The sequence below is a fragment of the Anolis carolinensis genome, chromosome 2, assembly GCF_035594765.1.
Source record: "Anolis carolinensis isolate JA03-04 chromosome 2, rAnoCar3.1.pri, whole genome shotgun sequence".
Classification (NCBI taxonomy): Eukaryota; Metazoa; Chordata; class Lepidosauria; order Squamata; family Dactyloidae; genus Anolis; species Anolis carolinensis.
The window spans coordinates 134358267-134374738 of record NC_085842.1 but is presented as its reverse complement, the minus strand read 5'-3'; the positions used below and the strand labels follow the sequence as shown (position 1 = coordinate 134374738).

General features: G+C 41.6%; 1 protein-coding gene across 2 annotated transcripts in view; it reads right to left on the bottom strand.

Moving 5' to 3' along the window:
- Window positions 1–1023: 1023 nt before the first annotated feature.
- The window catches only part of LOC100558661 (E3 ubiquitin/ISG15 ligase TRIM25), a 39332-nt gene continuing 23883 nt past the window's right edge, over window positions 1024–16472 (bottom strand). For both annotated transcript variants that reach the window (XM_003217267.4, XM_062970598.1), the window contains exons 5-7: window positions 12462–12624; window positions 8753–8815; window positions 1024–1669 (exon numbers count right to left, since the gene is read on the bottom strand). In XM_003217267.4, the coding sequence (XP_003217315.1) occupies window positions 1131–1669; window positions 8753–8815; window positions 12462–12624 (765 nt within the window). In that variant the 3' untranslated portion in view covers window positions 1024–1130. The remainder of the gene's footprint in view (window positions 1670–8752; window positions 8816–12461; window positions 12625–16472) is intronic.

The following is a 16472-nucleotide window of genomic DNA, read 5'->3' as shown; positions in this document are numbered from 1 at the left end:
AGAATCAGCTGGTTTTACTATGAGAAATTGATTGTTAGTATTTGCACTCAGTTATGATAAGAAGAAACAGAGGAAAACAATGCCCAAGATCCTGCAATGCAGAAAGTTCTGCATGCAAAACTACACTATATCTCTCATTCTTTTAACTATAGGCAATCCGAGGCCCTTTAGTGACTGGTGGAAAGCAGGGGGCATTGGAGAAGAAGATAATTATGTCCCTGTGGCCAAACACAGGACAATAACTTCATCTGTGAGACCTCACCATTCTGTGCCTGGCTACAGGACATAGTCAGCTGATGTCCCAGACTTGCAACTCCACCACTCACTAAATGGCTACGAGAAGATGCTCCCAAAGCTAAAAGGTGGCTTAGGAATAGAGAATTCTGATTTCCACAATGATCCTCAAAATGACTTACAATGGTGTACAATGGGTATCAGTCACTGGCAGAGCACCAGCCAATGTCTTTATAGGCATGGAGCAAAGCAAGGAATGTTTTGAACAGAATAACTGGTCTTACACAGATTTTCCCTCTGTAAAGATGCTATGTGGAATGCATCTGAATATGCATGCATCCATTGCCAAACATATATACAGATGTAGCGAGGAAAGGGTGTTTGGACAGAGAACATACAGCCTTTTGGAGGTTGTTGGATTGCAGATCCTCATCTCATCGTCTGCACTGGCTAAGGTTCATGGGAGTTCCAGTCCAACAAGCTCTATGAAGAAGGGCATTGTCTGCTACCAGAAGAAGAGGACAGAGAAGCTTGCAGGCAAGCACAGGTAGGATATTTGTCCTGTTTCAAATGGAGCATTTGGGTGCATTCCCCAAAGAGAGGCAGATGTAAGAGGAAGTCAGGAATGAACCAAGGAGGCTGTGGGCTTCTCTTTCTCATCTCCATGCAGTCCTGTGAAGCAAGTCAAAATCTTCCATAACCCCAAAGTCTGTAGCCAACATAAACATTCTACTTGTGTCCATGTGATTTTTTTATATATATAAAAAGTTAATGACCATGCCTCAGGAATCATGAGATAAATGTTAGTTTTATGAGCAGCAGCAATTGGCCTTTGAGAAAGAATTTGAGGTTTCAATTTGTGTTGGTTTTTTCCCCTTCTTTTTTGTGATTTGGCCTTACTCTTTGTGCTGTCTCAAAGTAACAGATGCCCCACTGCTTACCATGGCAGCTGGGTATAATGGCTCAGTGAATGTGGTCAGGAAACTGTAGATGAGGTTCATGGTATTGCTGATGCCATAAAAAGTCAAGGAGCCAGCAGTGTAGTTGAGCAAGACCCCTATGGTCTTGTAGTAGTTGCCTTGCACCACAGTCTGGATATTGTCATGCCAGACAGAGAACTTCACAGAGTCCCACTCCAAGCACCAGGAATTGCTGTTCCTGCCAATCAGATAAAACATACAGGACTTCTCGGTGCGATGCCTGTAGCTGTAGGTGACTCCTAAGCACAGCCACGTATTTGAAATCTCTGCCTCCCAGTAGTGGCAGCCCTCACACAGGCTGCGGGTGCACAAAAGCTGTGGCCAGTGGTTGAACCCTTGGCTGGGTTTGGAGTAGTTCTCCAGCAAGATCCCCATGTTCAGCACAGAGTGGGTCTCCTTAAAGAGGAAAAGTTCTTCATTGGCAGTGCTGGCATCAAAATTTAGGGTACAATAATCTGTTTAACAGAAAAGAAAAACATGTCACAGAAAGCAAGACAACAGTAGGCAGGTCTAGAATGAACCAAGCATACCCCAATGTCATAGAGCAGTGGAGAAGACAAGATATCTGATTTTGTTTAAAAAAGAGTAGATTTCCTCCAAGGGGTCAAGGGTGCAATAGAGGCCTTCCCACCTCCTGAATTTTACCTTCAGTATATGAAGGCTTCATTTTGAAAATGATGTTATGCTTTCAGCATTTTTGCTACTTTGTGATCCCAGATCCAGGGTAATTGTCCAATCTTAGATTTATTACTGCCATAAAGCTTAGTACAATCAATGTGGAGCTTTGCTTGTTTTCATCTTGATAATAATAATCAAGTGAATTGGGGCACAAAATTGCAATGAACTTATCCACAGACTTCCATGGTTGTGAGGGAATTTGCATACAGAATTTCCCTTTGTTCAAAAGTAGAGAAACTTTGGCCCTTCAAACATTGCTAGACTTCATCTTCCATAAGCTCAATGGTGAGGCTTCATGCAGTTTGACAGTTCACACTGAGTGAAAGGTCCCTTCCCGTTGCCCTGGTTCACCTCCAGATCTCACTGATGCTTTATTGTGTTGACATGTGCCACAAGTGGAGAACAGGGTGAAACCAACTGATCATGTCAAAGGTGCCTCACTGGATAAGGATCATAACACAGGAAGCAAACTAGGTAGTTTAACCAAATGAATCAAAGCAAAGACAAAGACCTATACCAGTAGTTCTCAACTGTGGGTCCCCGGGCGTTTTGGCCTACAACTCCCAGAAATCCCAGCCAGTTTACCAGCTGTTAGGATTTCTGGGAGTTGAAGGCCAAAACATCTGGGGACCCACAAGTTGAGAACCACTGTCCTATAGCTAGTGTACCAAATGGAAACACCTTCTTAATCTAAATTATAAGTATAAAATGCATCCCATGCTCACATATGATAGTTTTTTTACCCTTTTGATCCACAACCAAGTAATACATTACTATGATGATGGGCTGTGTTTTAGCTTTTTTAATACCAAACTTTCAATAATGTTGTTTTTAACCTTTGTAAGACAGCATCTATATCAAATCAAACAAACAAACAGATAAAATTACATTCATAGAAAGTTTCTCTTCTTTATTTGGTAGAGATTTGATTGCACAAGTATTGTCAGAGGGAAAGTACTCCTCAAACTCTAGGGAAGTTCTTCTGGTTTTTTTTTTCATTTGACAGACAGACAGGGAACGATTTACTGATGTTAGTGGTCACATTCATAGTCGTTTTTTGAAAAGAGGGGAAAATCTAGATTCTTATGAAATGGGTTAAAACAACAGACTGCATGTTGGATGACCTCCCTCTGTCTTTCATAGCAATGGAAATCTGACAGGAAGAGAACACCTGTGATCTTCTCCTGCTGCACTGCTCACCTCCTTTGGACCGGAACCTCCTAGGAGGCAGAGTCCCTGGGATCAGTTATTTCTGCCTGCTGAAATTAGTGTCTCTAGAGCAGTAGTTCCCAATCTTTGGTCCCCCAGTTGTTTTGGATTTCAACCCCCAGAAATCCCAGTCACCTTACCAGCTGTTAGGAATTGTGGGAGCTGAAGTTCAAAACACTTAGAGAGACCGAACATACCAATACACAGGGCATCAGTGGGAACAGCTGCCATGAATAATAGATGCTGGGAAGCAGGCAGAGCAATGCTAGCAGAGGACCCTTCTTGAGCCCTCTCTGACAGAGCAGCATATGCCACATGGCCTCTCCATATCTGCCAGCATTTTACAGATGAAACCTGGGGCATTTGAGGCCAAGCAAAATCAAGATGTGATCAAAATGGCAAAGATTATTTATGAGGAAGAACATACCAGCTAGGACAGGTTGCAGCAATTAATTTCTGCCTGAGCCTTCTGGCAAGGGTAAGATTTGGCCTAATCTTTTCCTATTCTTTCTGGAGCTGAGTACACATTCTTTTGTAATTTGTACTGAGTTTGCAGCAACTGAAGTCAAGGACAAGGGGGAAAGTGAGTGGAGGTCAGAAAACCCATGACAGGGTTGCTGTGAGTTTTCCAGGCTGTACAGCCATGTTTTAGAAGCATTCTCTCCTGATGTTTCGCCCACATCTATGTCAGGCATCCTCAGAGGTGTGAGGTATATACCTACACCTCTGTGGATGCCTGCCAAAGATGTGGGCAAAATATCAGGAGATAATGCTTCTGGAACATGGCCATACAGACTGGAAAACTCACAGCAACCCAGTGATCCTGGCCATGAACACCCTCGACAACACATAAAACCATGACATTTAAAAAGAAGTAGGAAAAGTGGGAAAACAGAGGAATCATTGGGACTGTCCCTGTCAAATCAGGACAGTTAGCAGGTACAGTATATCTCCTTGCCCTCTTGGCCAGATTTAGTTTGCTGGCTTCTAGTGAAGGGATATTGGCCATTCAGCAGCACTGCAGTAAGATTCACCTGCCAGTCACTATGTGGAGCAAGGAGAGAGGCACCACCTTGCCCTTTGTCTCAGGTTGAATCCACCAAAGGCTGTATCCCAGCTCCACTGTGCAATATCCTGCTGTTTTCTGTCCCATTGACATCATACTCAGCCATTTTTGTCCAAAATCAAATTGGTCTTGAAAGTCACAGATTTCCCATAGCTGAAGTCAAATAGATACAAGTGGGTGTTTTTACCCATGTTCAAAATATGGGTTTATTTTAGGTCACACAATTAAAGTTGGAGGGTGTGAGGTTAATGGGGTCATACTAGGCAATGAAGTTGGGATGCAGCCCTCATGTGGGTTCATCCTCAGAATCCATCTTACCAGTAAGGACAAACTATCTAAATGGAGATCTCTGCAGAAGGGAGTGGAGAAAGCCCTCTCTTTGTCTACCAGAGATCCTGTTACTGATCTTTTCTACCTTGGAGGAAAGCATGGAGACAAACCTCTCACTCCATCCCAGCAAGATATTTTTCTTTATTTATATCCTGGCTAATATCACAAGAACGTCCAGGCAGTATACAAGTAAAACAAATATAAACAGATAAAACAATAATAAAATAATACATTAAAAAAAACCAGTTCATGAAAATGATGCCCATATAAAACCAGGAAAGGACATTCCACAACTGGGGTGCCACCACCGATAAGGGCCTCCTATCTCTTCACAGTATACACACCGTCCTTGACTTACAAAAATCCAGTTTACACATGACACATAGTTAAGAACAGGGCTGAGACAACAGGAAGTGAGAGAAATGTACCCCTAGGAAGGGAAATCCACTCCTGCAAGAGTTATCCTAGGGGAAGGAAAAGGTGTCTCAACTGAAGCTACAATGGAGCCAGCATACTTCAGTGCCACATCAACAACGCTTCACCTATGTGTGGGGCGAAGCCAGGAGTGGCGTGCAGGGCAATAGTCGGCTCGTGTCCCTGCCATTTTGCCATGGAGGCTGGTGAAACAGCATAGGAGGGGATGTCCGTGTGATGAGGTTGATAATCACAAAAACCTTTTCCATAAGCCTAGCTTACATAGACTGTTATCAATATACAGTAGAGTCTCACTTATCCAAGCTAAACGGGCTGGCAGAAGCTTGGATAAGCGAATATCTTAGATAATAAGGAGGGATTAAGGAAAAGCCTATTAAACATCAAATTAGATTATGATTTTACAAATTAAGCACCAAAACATCATGTTTTACAACAAATTTGACAGAAAAAGCAGTTCAATATGCAGTAATGTTATGTTGTAATTACTGTATTTACGAATTTAGCACCAAAATATCACGATATATTGAAAACATTGACTACAAAAATGGCTTGGATAATCCAGAAACTTGGATAAGTGAGGCTTGGATAAGTGAGACTCTACTGTATTTACAAGGCTAAAACTCTAAGCTAATTTGCTTTTTGTATCTTCTAATATGCATGTGCTCTGGTTACTGCTGTCATTATTACCAAATTACAATGACACTTTAAATCGTGTGGTTTTGTCTGCACATGTTACCTGCTAGTGATTTTTCATAGTCACTGATTTTGTTACATTTTCTGGTATTTCAGCAAAAATACTGTGGTAAGGTTTGTTATGGGAGGAAGTTCATAGGGTTGACATCATGGGTAACCGCACTGGGTGACACCAACAGTAGTCATCATGACTAAAGGCAAAGGATACATCAAAACAGCTCTTAAATTAGGGGGATGAAGGGGTATTACATAATTTTGCTCTACCTCCCGGATCGAGTGTGAATGAAAAGAGCTTCAGGTGCTGGCCCTGCACTGAGAGCCAGGGAGCCTTTGAATTCCTAAAACTCCCCCCTCTACACACACTAAGTGCAATTTTCAATGCTGTAACATATGGTTTATTAAAATATTTGTTCATTTACAAAGAAGGCAAAGAGTAATACTTTTTAAATGATGGTGTTTAACTTTAAAAAGACAGAAATATTGCTCTGGAACATAAAGAAAAGTACAGGAAAAATTAAGTCAGCAATTAAATCTATAACATATTTGATTCACGAGTAAATATGTCTCATCAAAAGCATTACGAAAGGTAACGCTGTGAGAGAAGAAGACAGGCTCGCTCTACAGCAAAGCTTTCCAAACATTTAATGTTAGTGACAAACTTTGTAGACATACATAATTTTGTAACACAGCAATTCAGTTTTACTAGCAAACCGGGGGTTAAACCATTATTATAAGAGATACGGACATAGAAATAAATTATAATAAGAAAATGTATGGGGTCACAACATATCTAATGAAAAACTTTATATGTATTTAAAACATATAATTTATCGCTTATTTTAAACAGACTCAAGAGACTTCTTGTTATGTTCGTGTGACACACCTATACACTGTAACTGACACACCAACATGTCATGACACACATTTTGAAAAGCTCTGTTCTTCAGGAACAAGCCCCAGGGTGAATCCTTTTCCTGTCTGCAGGTATTGTAATTGCAGGTTTAAAACCTAGGGCACTACTGCCAAGCAAGGAACCCCTGGTGGTGCAGTGGATTGAACCTTTGTGCCGGCAGGACTGATGACTTGAAGGTTGGGTTGCTGACCTGAAGGCTGCCAGTTCAAATCAAATGTCTACGGACAACACTGACTCTTTGGCTTAGAAATGGAGATGAGTACCAACCCCCTGAGTCGGACATGACTAGATTTAATGTCAGGGGAAACCTTTACCTTTACCTAAGTACGAGTGTTTGCTTGCTTTTGGATTCTAATTTTTAGTAAGGCTTTCTGCCCCTCTGGACAGTTTATCCAGCATTCTGGGATGCAGAATTTGTAAGGCCAGATTAACTCTTTACTTTCTGGCCCTTGATTTGTGAGCTTTGTGACACCCATTCTAAGTGTCTGCCTTGAGGGGTTTTCTTTACATGGGTCTTAGTACAAACTTGGCACACCATTAGAGCACATGCTGCTGTCATAAGCCCAAGGTGACGCTGGTTCTCAGGCAACTCATCTAATGAGATTATGTACAAATGGCAGCACAAGCTACAGCCAAAGATATTGCGTCTCACATACACAACTTCTAAGACAAGGGAGCAGGTTGCTTCAAATTCCCAAGTATGCGAAATTCTACTGTCCTGCCTTTAAGCAGAATGTATTTTTATGATTTGCATCTAAATTCTGTTGGACTGGGGAAAACAATATGCGATGGACAACAGTAAAGATACCGGGTTGATGTGAGTTTTCTGGGCTGTATGGCCATGTTCCAGAAGCATTCTCTCCTAATGTTTTGCCCACATCTATGGAAGGCATCCTCAGACAACCTCTGAGGATGCCTACCATAGATGTGTGTGAAACGTCAGGAGAGAATGCTTCTGGAAAATGGCCATACAGCCCAGAAAACTCACAACAAGCTATTGATTCAGCCATGAAAGCCTTCAACAACACAGTAAAGATACCTTCATTCATCTTAATATGAAAAACCCTTCAATTTCTGTTGGTTTAGTTTGAGTGTGTGTAAATTCAGTTTTACTTTGTGCTTAAGTTGCATTAAAGCAATCTAGGGTGGCCAGTTGTCTATTTAGGTGCTGAAGTAAAAGTTCTATGGATGCCATGAATGGCCAAAATGACAAATTAATAGGTTCTACAGAAAATCATGCCTGAAAACTCTATAAAAGTAAAAATGACTAAACTGAAGCTATATTTTTGACATGTCTTGAGATGACCTGACTCATTGGAACACACAATAATGCCCGGTGAAACCAAAGACAGAAAAGAGGAAAATCACATTACTAGTGATTCAACTGATTGAACTGATTCAATCAAGAAAGTCACAGCTCTAAGCTTGTAAGACATGAGCAGGACTGTTGATGATCAGGGTTCTTGGAAGTCCCTTATTCACAAAGTCACCATGGCATATACCATGCAAGCAACACAAATGTCACCAGGCATAATATACCACTGTGTAAAAATCTGGTAGAATTTTCCAAAATTTTGACTTGATTCTAGATGTATGCCCCAGGCCCAAGTAATTTGCTTTTGTAGACACTGTGAATTTACTGCCCTGAGTGCTTTTGAGGAGAGAAGGTGGTCTAGAAATAAAATATCATCATCATCATCATCATCATCATCATCATGTTTTTAAGCTTTACCAGCCAAAGAACACCAGTTTCACGAATTCAAGGCACAAATCCATTCACAATAACACTTTGATGCCATTCACCACACGAATCACTACCACTACTACCTCACACAGTTAAAATACACAAAAGTTAAAAACAAGAATAAAATATATATCTGTAATATAGGCATATAATGCTGATTGTTAAAAAAAACTCCACCGTCACAATCAGTTACATCCTCTAATTGACGACTGGAGCAGAGGATCGTCTTATTTTGGCACCAAAAAGTAGTTAATGTTGAGGCCTGACAGACTGCAGAAGGGTAGTATTCTGCTGCTGGTAATAATAACACATTTTGATAACTGGTGACTGTATCTTACCCTGCCACAAACAAGCAATCAGTTTAATATAAATAAGTTGTTAAGATCTGTCAATTTACAATATTGCCTACTTCTGGGTTAAAAACTTTGCAAGGGTGACGGTGAGAAAACAAATGTAAGTATACAACCTACACTTTAGGAGGCTCCTCCGATCTGAGGGTGCTGGTATCACTTCATAGGGCACCACTGTGATCCCTGAAAACAAAAAAGATTTTGTGTTATGGTCAGCCCTCCATATCCACAGATTTTATATCCATTAATTCAACAACAACAACAACAGGGGGCCGGGCTGTGGCGCAGGCTGGTTAGCAACCAGCTGCAATAAATCACTCTAACCAAGAGGTCATGAGTTCGAGGCCAGTCTGTGTAGGGGTTAGCACCCAACAATTACAAATAAAATATAGCCCCTGCTCGTTGCTGACCTATGTAACCCAAAAGATAGTTGCATCTATCAAGTAGGAAATTTAGGTACCAGTTATATGTGGGGAGGCTAATTTATGACACCATAAAAAAAATCACCCAGCTGCCGTTGGAATGAGGAAGTGCAGTCGCAGTGGATGATGAAGCAGCTGCTCCCCCTGTGGCTGGAATCAAGCATACCCTCAGGAAGCTGGAAGCTGGAGAAGGTTTAAATTGCCCCTCTGTCTGTCTCTGTCTCTGTTCTATGTTATATGGCATTGAATGTTTGCTTTATATGTGTACAATGTGATCCGCCCTGAGTCCCCTTCGGGGTGAGAAGGGCAGAATATAAATACTGTAAATAAAATAATAAATAACAACAACACTTTATTTGTATTCCACCCTCTCTCCCCAAAGGGACTCAGGGCAGATACCAATATACAACAGCAAACATTCAATACCTCCATAAAATAACAGATCCTGACCTAAAATCCCAGAAAACCGACACATGTGAAAATAACATCAAGACCTAACATAATACTGAAACCTAACATCAGTAAATTAAACCTAACATCAATAAATTAAACTACACATAGACAAACAAAATTATATAACGACATAAAAATCTGAACAAACATCCATAATTAATTTACAACAGCCAACTAGCATTCACAAAACAGTGTGGGTTGGTTGTGTAGTCAAAAGATGGTCATTGGTCTGGCATGGACTAATAGAGCCCAGATACAGAATAGTTCTCAACCAGGAGCTCTATGGTGGTCACTCATTGTCTAAACCATCCATGGTTGGAAAATATTATCTATCTATCTTTTTGATTTTGCTATTTTATATAAGGCATATATTTTGCTATGCCACTCCATATTGAATGCCCACAGATTTTGGCATCCGCAGGGGGTCCTGGACCCAAACCCCAGTGGAAACCAAGTGCCCACTATATGTATTCTATATCCTTCAAACACTCTGAGCTTGGCTTTGTAAAAAGGTCTAATCTCATGCTTAGTGCCATGGACACACCTGATTTTGAGCTTATTTTTAAACACTTGAGTCACAGTAGATGGCTTTCTGTTCTTCACTATCCTGCAAAGTTCTTGATAGTCAATATGTGTTTCAATGTACTGTAGTAAATAGTAGAGTGTTTCGCATTGTAGCACCTTTCAGACTAACACATTTATTGTGAAATAAGGTTATAAGCCTTTCAAATCTACAGTTCACTTTATCAGATGGAAGAATTTATAGTCTAGAATCACAGCTACACACATCGTAATAGGTTTAACAATAGGACTGTAGACAATGAGGTCAAAGGGATATTAAACCCATAAAGTACTGCCTGTGATCATTACATTATTAATGTTGGCCACCCACAAAATGTAATACAAATCCTCTGGCCATCAATAAGCTTGCACACACAAGATAATGTAATAAGACAATTACATTTAGATTAACACTTCTGTTTATATCCCTGCACCCTACTGATGAATTTTAAGGCAGTAATCTTTTGCTCTAATCTCCCTTTGAAGTTTCTTTGCTTCAGTAAACATTTATTTTCTCAGTTATTTTCCCACATAGAGGTAATGACATAAAGCCAGGTGCCATTGCCTAGAAATTAAGACACTAGAATAACTTGGCACAATTGCAAAGGCAGCTTCTCAAAGGAACTTCTCTCAATCTCAGTTTACAGTTGTATTTTACTGCAAAAGTAGAAGGGGTTAAAGCTGTTCCAGAAAAAGGCAGAACAATGTTGTGAAGAGATTTGATAAATCTCCTGTCTTGTGTAGATGGCATCAGAAACAGTACCCTGTGCGTTTACCTAATCTGCCATGTGATGGAACTTGGCAAGTGTTATATAAGAGTCAAACTAAAAATCAACTAGAGGTCTTCTCTTGGAACATGGGTTAAAACCATTTGTGTGTCTGGAAACATTCCTTTATAATAGCACCTCTTGTCCATCAAGAACTTCCCACAAACAAACCTCTCAGGCTCAGCCGAGTCACTATTTAACTCCAGCTCCACCCTTCACCAAATACCATACCTAGAGTCGTCAGATCAGAATCATCCCAGCAGGCTTTCAAATCTCTGGGGCAAAACATGAAGCCTAGGGCTGGCCCCTGGTGATGACATCGATACAGAGCCTGGTGATGTAACTAAGCATTATGCATTAAACAAAAACAAGAGCTGGTCACACTTTTTCATTTAAACACATAGACAGAACATATTTTCCTGGTTGGAAATTAATTGTATTTGTAACTATGACACCTTGACTTAAGTAACCTTTGCAAGTACAGTAAGCCACACGTCCAGCTAGAAGGCTCTGGAGGTTTGCATGAAACCTTGTCTCCTGTTTAGAGCTGACCCTGTGAAAAGTGGAGAATATGAACCTCCTCCTTTCACTTGAAGGCAAATAATCCAAACTGGGGACTCTGTGTGGCATGCTAGGATCCCACAAACCTAGCCATAATATCAGAATTGGAGCAGGGTAAAGACTAAGCCTAGACCACATTCTGTTTCCCAAAACAGGTCAACCTGTTATATTTGGGGATCTCATAGGCAAGACATGAAGGCAACAGCAACCCCTCCAACTCATGTTTCTCAACAACTGAAATTTAGAGACATATTGACTCTGATGCAATATCTACTATTGTGACCAGTACTTATCACCAGTATTGCTCCCCATTCATTTGTTCAATCTCTTGCTGCCACTACATTCTACTAAGCAACTGTGCATTCTGCCAAGAAATGTTTCCTGTTATTGGCCCTCAGCCTCCAACCCCTCAGTTCTAGCTTTACAGCCTGAGCCTCTCTTGACTGGCATTCCAAAATCCAAAGTATTCCAATAACCAAAATTGTCCACAAGGGAGGCTGATATAGTAACACCTTTGTTTTCTTATATTTCATACACAAAATTAATACAAGTATTGTATATAAAATCACACTGTTTAGACATAGGTCCTATTCTCAAGACATTTCATTATGTATGTACAGTATAGGCAAATACGGGTACTCCAGATTAAAAAAAAAAATCAAAATCCCGGACATTTCTCGTCCCAAGCATTTCAGAAAAGGGATACTCAGCTTGTATAATAAAAACTCTCCCTATCCACTTTATGTAGGCTTCATACATATGTGTGTGTGTGTGTGTGTGTGTGTGTGTGTGTGTGTGTCTATCTTACTTGACTGGTAACTTACCTCAGTTGAGACATATTCCAACCCTCTTTAGTTGTCCCTTTCAAGTTCTCCACCATTCCAGCTTTTTGAGAGGTAGAACTATCAACTGTATTTCAAATGAGGTTGTATCATAAATTGCATAGCACTATTAAAATTTTGACATGTTGAGAAAGGTGGGCTAAAAATGTCGAAAATACATACATACATACATACATACATACATACATACATTTATTTCCCATTAAACCTTTTCCCAACTCACCTTTCTGAAGCACTTTGTTGATAAAGCACAGCCCAATCATGGATATCTGGGATTTCAAGTCAGTGAGGGTCTGCTTAAGCCCTACGAAACTGGTGGGTTCCTCACATTTCAGACCGATCAAAGCTTCTGCACAACCAGACATTTTCTTAGTTTTGGGGAAGTCCTGTAGGAACAAACAGGCTTTAGAAGTGGTTATTTGTGAAACTAGAACTCTGGGAGACCTGGATTCGAATTCCTAATCAGCCAAGGAAGCCCAGTGAGGGCCCTTCCACATGGCCATATAACCCAGAATATCAAGGCAGAGAATCCCACAATATCTTCTTTGAACTGGGTTATCTGAGTCTATATTGCCATATATTCCAGTTCAAAGCAAAAAAATGTGGGATTTTATTCAGCTGTGTGGAAGGGGCCTGAGTGACTCACCTTGAGCAAGTCACACTCTTTCATCCTTAGATAAAGTCAACAGCAGTCTTTCTCTGATGAAATCTTGCCAACCCCGTACGAGTGTGATGTAGTGGTTTGAGTACTGGGCTACAACTCTGGAGACCAGGGTTTGAATTATGCCTTGGCCATGGGAACCTGCGGCATGATCTTGGGCAAGTCACACTCTCTGGGTCTCAGAGGAGGTAAAGGCAAAAGCAAAACTTCTCTGGACAAATCTTGCCAAGAAAGTCCTATGATAGGTTTACTGTGGAGCTACCATAAAGCAGAAATGACTTGTAGGCACACAAGAACAATGGGGTTTGTGGAGGGGGTTTTTTGTTTTGTTTTTGTAAGACTCAGAATTATTTTTGGAGTAAAAACCTTTCCATTTTGTTTGGCACTCTGACTATATGGGCTTCAGAGAAGCATTTCATCGTTTCTATACAGATCGGTAAGCATCATGTTACTTACACATACACACAAAACCCATATACATATTGTCTGAAAAACTTTTGTAGATTGGGATTCAAATGCTGGAAGTAGTAAAGAGAGATTTTTAAATGTGCCACAATGATTTTTCCCCTTTTTGAGTTTTTCTAAAGAAGATGGACAGTGAAACACATTACAGCAACCATAAGGAAACAAAGCAAGTCTGTCTGACCAGTGGCTGAATGGGAATCCGTCTCAGAATTTCATGAATTCCATAACAATTGAAATAATCTGAATAACAATATGATACTGTAGAAAAAGGCACAGATCCAATTGCACCTTTTAGATTAGCTGGGGAAATGAAATTGATAGCATAAACTTTCATGTAGCAAATCCATTTCATCAAGTGTACTGTAATTCATGAACTATGCTAGAAGTATGTCTTTGTCCAGACAAGTGTCAAAAGGTGCCATGGGATTATTTTAAGAACTTAATCACATTGATGAAGGGTGTGAGAGCTGATTTGCCAGACAAATCTGTGGAGCAGCAGGGCAATCCTGTCACCCTGCGCCCCGACTTGCCCTCAGCAACACTTCTCCATCATGTGCGGGAAGCGTCCTAGCACACTTCCAGGATGCTTCCTCAATGGAACCCTGCTGGAAGGTGCCGTACATCATGTGATGGCATCTATCAGGGTCCGAAGAGGAAGCGTCCTGGCAGCGTGCTAGGATGCCAATTTCTCCTCGTGTGATGAGGTCATACATCTTTTTATGATAAAACAGACGGACAGCGCTAGCTATTCAACTCATATAGTACATAATTGTTTTATCTCTTATTTCTATGGTTCAGATGGCAACACTGGTTGCTTATTGGTTATACTGAGGGTGGAGCTTGAAGCAACATACTGCCAGAAATCCATGTTTGCTGTGATAAAGATAAAGGTGAGACACAAGTCGAAGCGGTAAGTTAATCCTTCCTACTCTTTACAAATCCTTTTGTGAGGATGGTTCAAACAGTGCTTGCTTTTGAAGCCTGAATTAAGAACCAAAATCTATGCAAGCAAACTGGGAAACATTAGTAGGGGAACAATTTGTGTGTGTTTTACAGGCCTCCTCCTCCTTCTTTCTTTCTTTCTTTCTTTTTTTTATAACATAGTTGAACCCTGAACATTTATCTCAAGCACCCAGCTTGTGAAGAAGTGGTTGGAAATATTACAGTACTGATCATGCAGGTTGTAGGAAATCTGGGGTAAATCCAAAAAATAATTTCCCAAGCTCAAAACGTGTCACGACCCAGGCTACAGAGCACCAATAACCATACGCAGAGGCCAGATTCTATCTAATATCTTTATTAAGGAAATATATAAAGTTAGTAAAAGCAAATGTAAAAGTTAGTCCAGAAGCAGACCTTTCAGGAAAGGTCAAAATTAGTCCAAAGAAATAATGTCCAATATGAAATATTAAGGTCCAAAGTTGTAATCCAATAACCGAAACACTCACTTTGCCAGGCAAAGTGAGGGGAGATGACAAGGTCCTTTAGTCCATGAACTTGAGCAAGGCTAGGAAATAACTTGATACTTGAAACAAGGCTTGAAACGTGGAACAAGGTAACGAGGAACAAGAACAAGGTCCGTGGAATAACTTGGTAAAATCCGTGAAACAAGGCAAGGGTTAGTCCTGGGAAACAAGGCAAGATCCGTAGGTAAACAAAGGCTGGGAAACAGGAGCGGAGGCTGGAAACAAGGCAAGGCTTGAGCAGGAACGAGGCTTGAATCGGAGCGCGCTGTCCAGACACAACTCGCTCCGGAGGCTGACGAATTGACTCCGCGAAGTTACTACGCGGGTAAAACACCTATATAGAGTCTAACTTTCCCGCCGAAGCAGTTCTCTGGGAACCAGAAACGAAAGCTAAACTCTGAGACCAGATGTCTGACTCCTTAAAGATTCTCACGAAAAGCAGACTTAATTGGGTACATTCTTAGCTGCTATCCTCGCACTCCTGCGCGAAGCTGCTTCCAAACCCCTCTGTTGTTTACAAAACTCATGGCGAGAGAACACGGGAGATGTAGGCTCAGGGTTTGTTTGACATACTTCTGGGACACAACTTTCTTGCAGGTGCAAGGTTCCCAGATCTGCCTGGGAAAGATCTGGCTGAGAAGATTCCAGTTCTGACTGGGAAGGTAAAAAACCCAAGTTTTCTTCTTCATCAGGCATTACAATGTCATGAGCAGGACTACAAGGCCCATGAGTCATCACACTATCCCCCTCCTCAAGGCCCCTCCCAAACTGGGACTCTCTCCCCGAGGCGCGAGGTCGTGGCTTGGCGGGATAGGTTTGATGAAAGCGACGGGTTAGATCAGGAGCATGGACTGTGGAGGCGTCTTCCCAAGAGCATTCCTCAGGGCCAAAACCCACCCAGTCAATGAGATATTGCAGGCGGCGGCGGTGAAAGCGAGAATCTAAAATGTCCTGAACCTCGAACTCGTCCTCCCCATCCACCAAAATAGGGACGGGGGCCGGCCGGTCTACATCTGGCCGCACACCATCCGCCGGAAGGAGCAGGGAGCGGTGAAACACTGGGTGAATGCGCATTGAACGTGGAAGTTGGAGTTTGAAAGTCACGGGGTTTAATTGCGCCACCACTGGATAGGGGCCAATGAAACGGGCATCTAACTTCCGGCAAGGGCGGTGGGAGGGCAAAAAGCGAGTGGACAGAAAAACCCGATCTCCTACCTTGATTTCGGGGCCCGGCTGGCGATGTTTGTCCGCGTGACGTTTATAGTCCTCCTTGGCTTGTTCCAGTTGCTGGAGCAAAAGTTGTTGCACCGCTGTGAGTTCCTGCAGCCAATCTTCTGCTGCGGGAACTTCTGAAGTCTCAATGACAGGGGGAAAGAAACGTGGATGGAAGCCGTAGTTTGCAAAGAACGGCGTTTCTTTTGTAGAAGCCTGGACTCCATTGTTGTAGGCAAATTCCGACAGTGGTAACAGAGAAGCCCAATTGTCCTGTTGGTAGTTTACATAACAGCGAAGGTACTGTTCCAAAGTGGCATTGGTGCGCTCCGTTTGCCCATCCGTTTGGGGATGATGAGCTGAAGATAAACGAGAGTCTATGCCCAATAGTTTTTGTAGTGCCTTCCAGAAACGAGAGGTGAATTGGGAT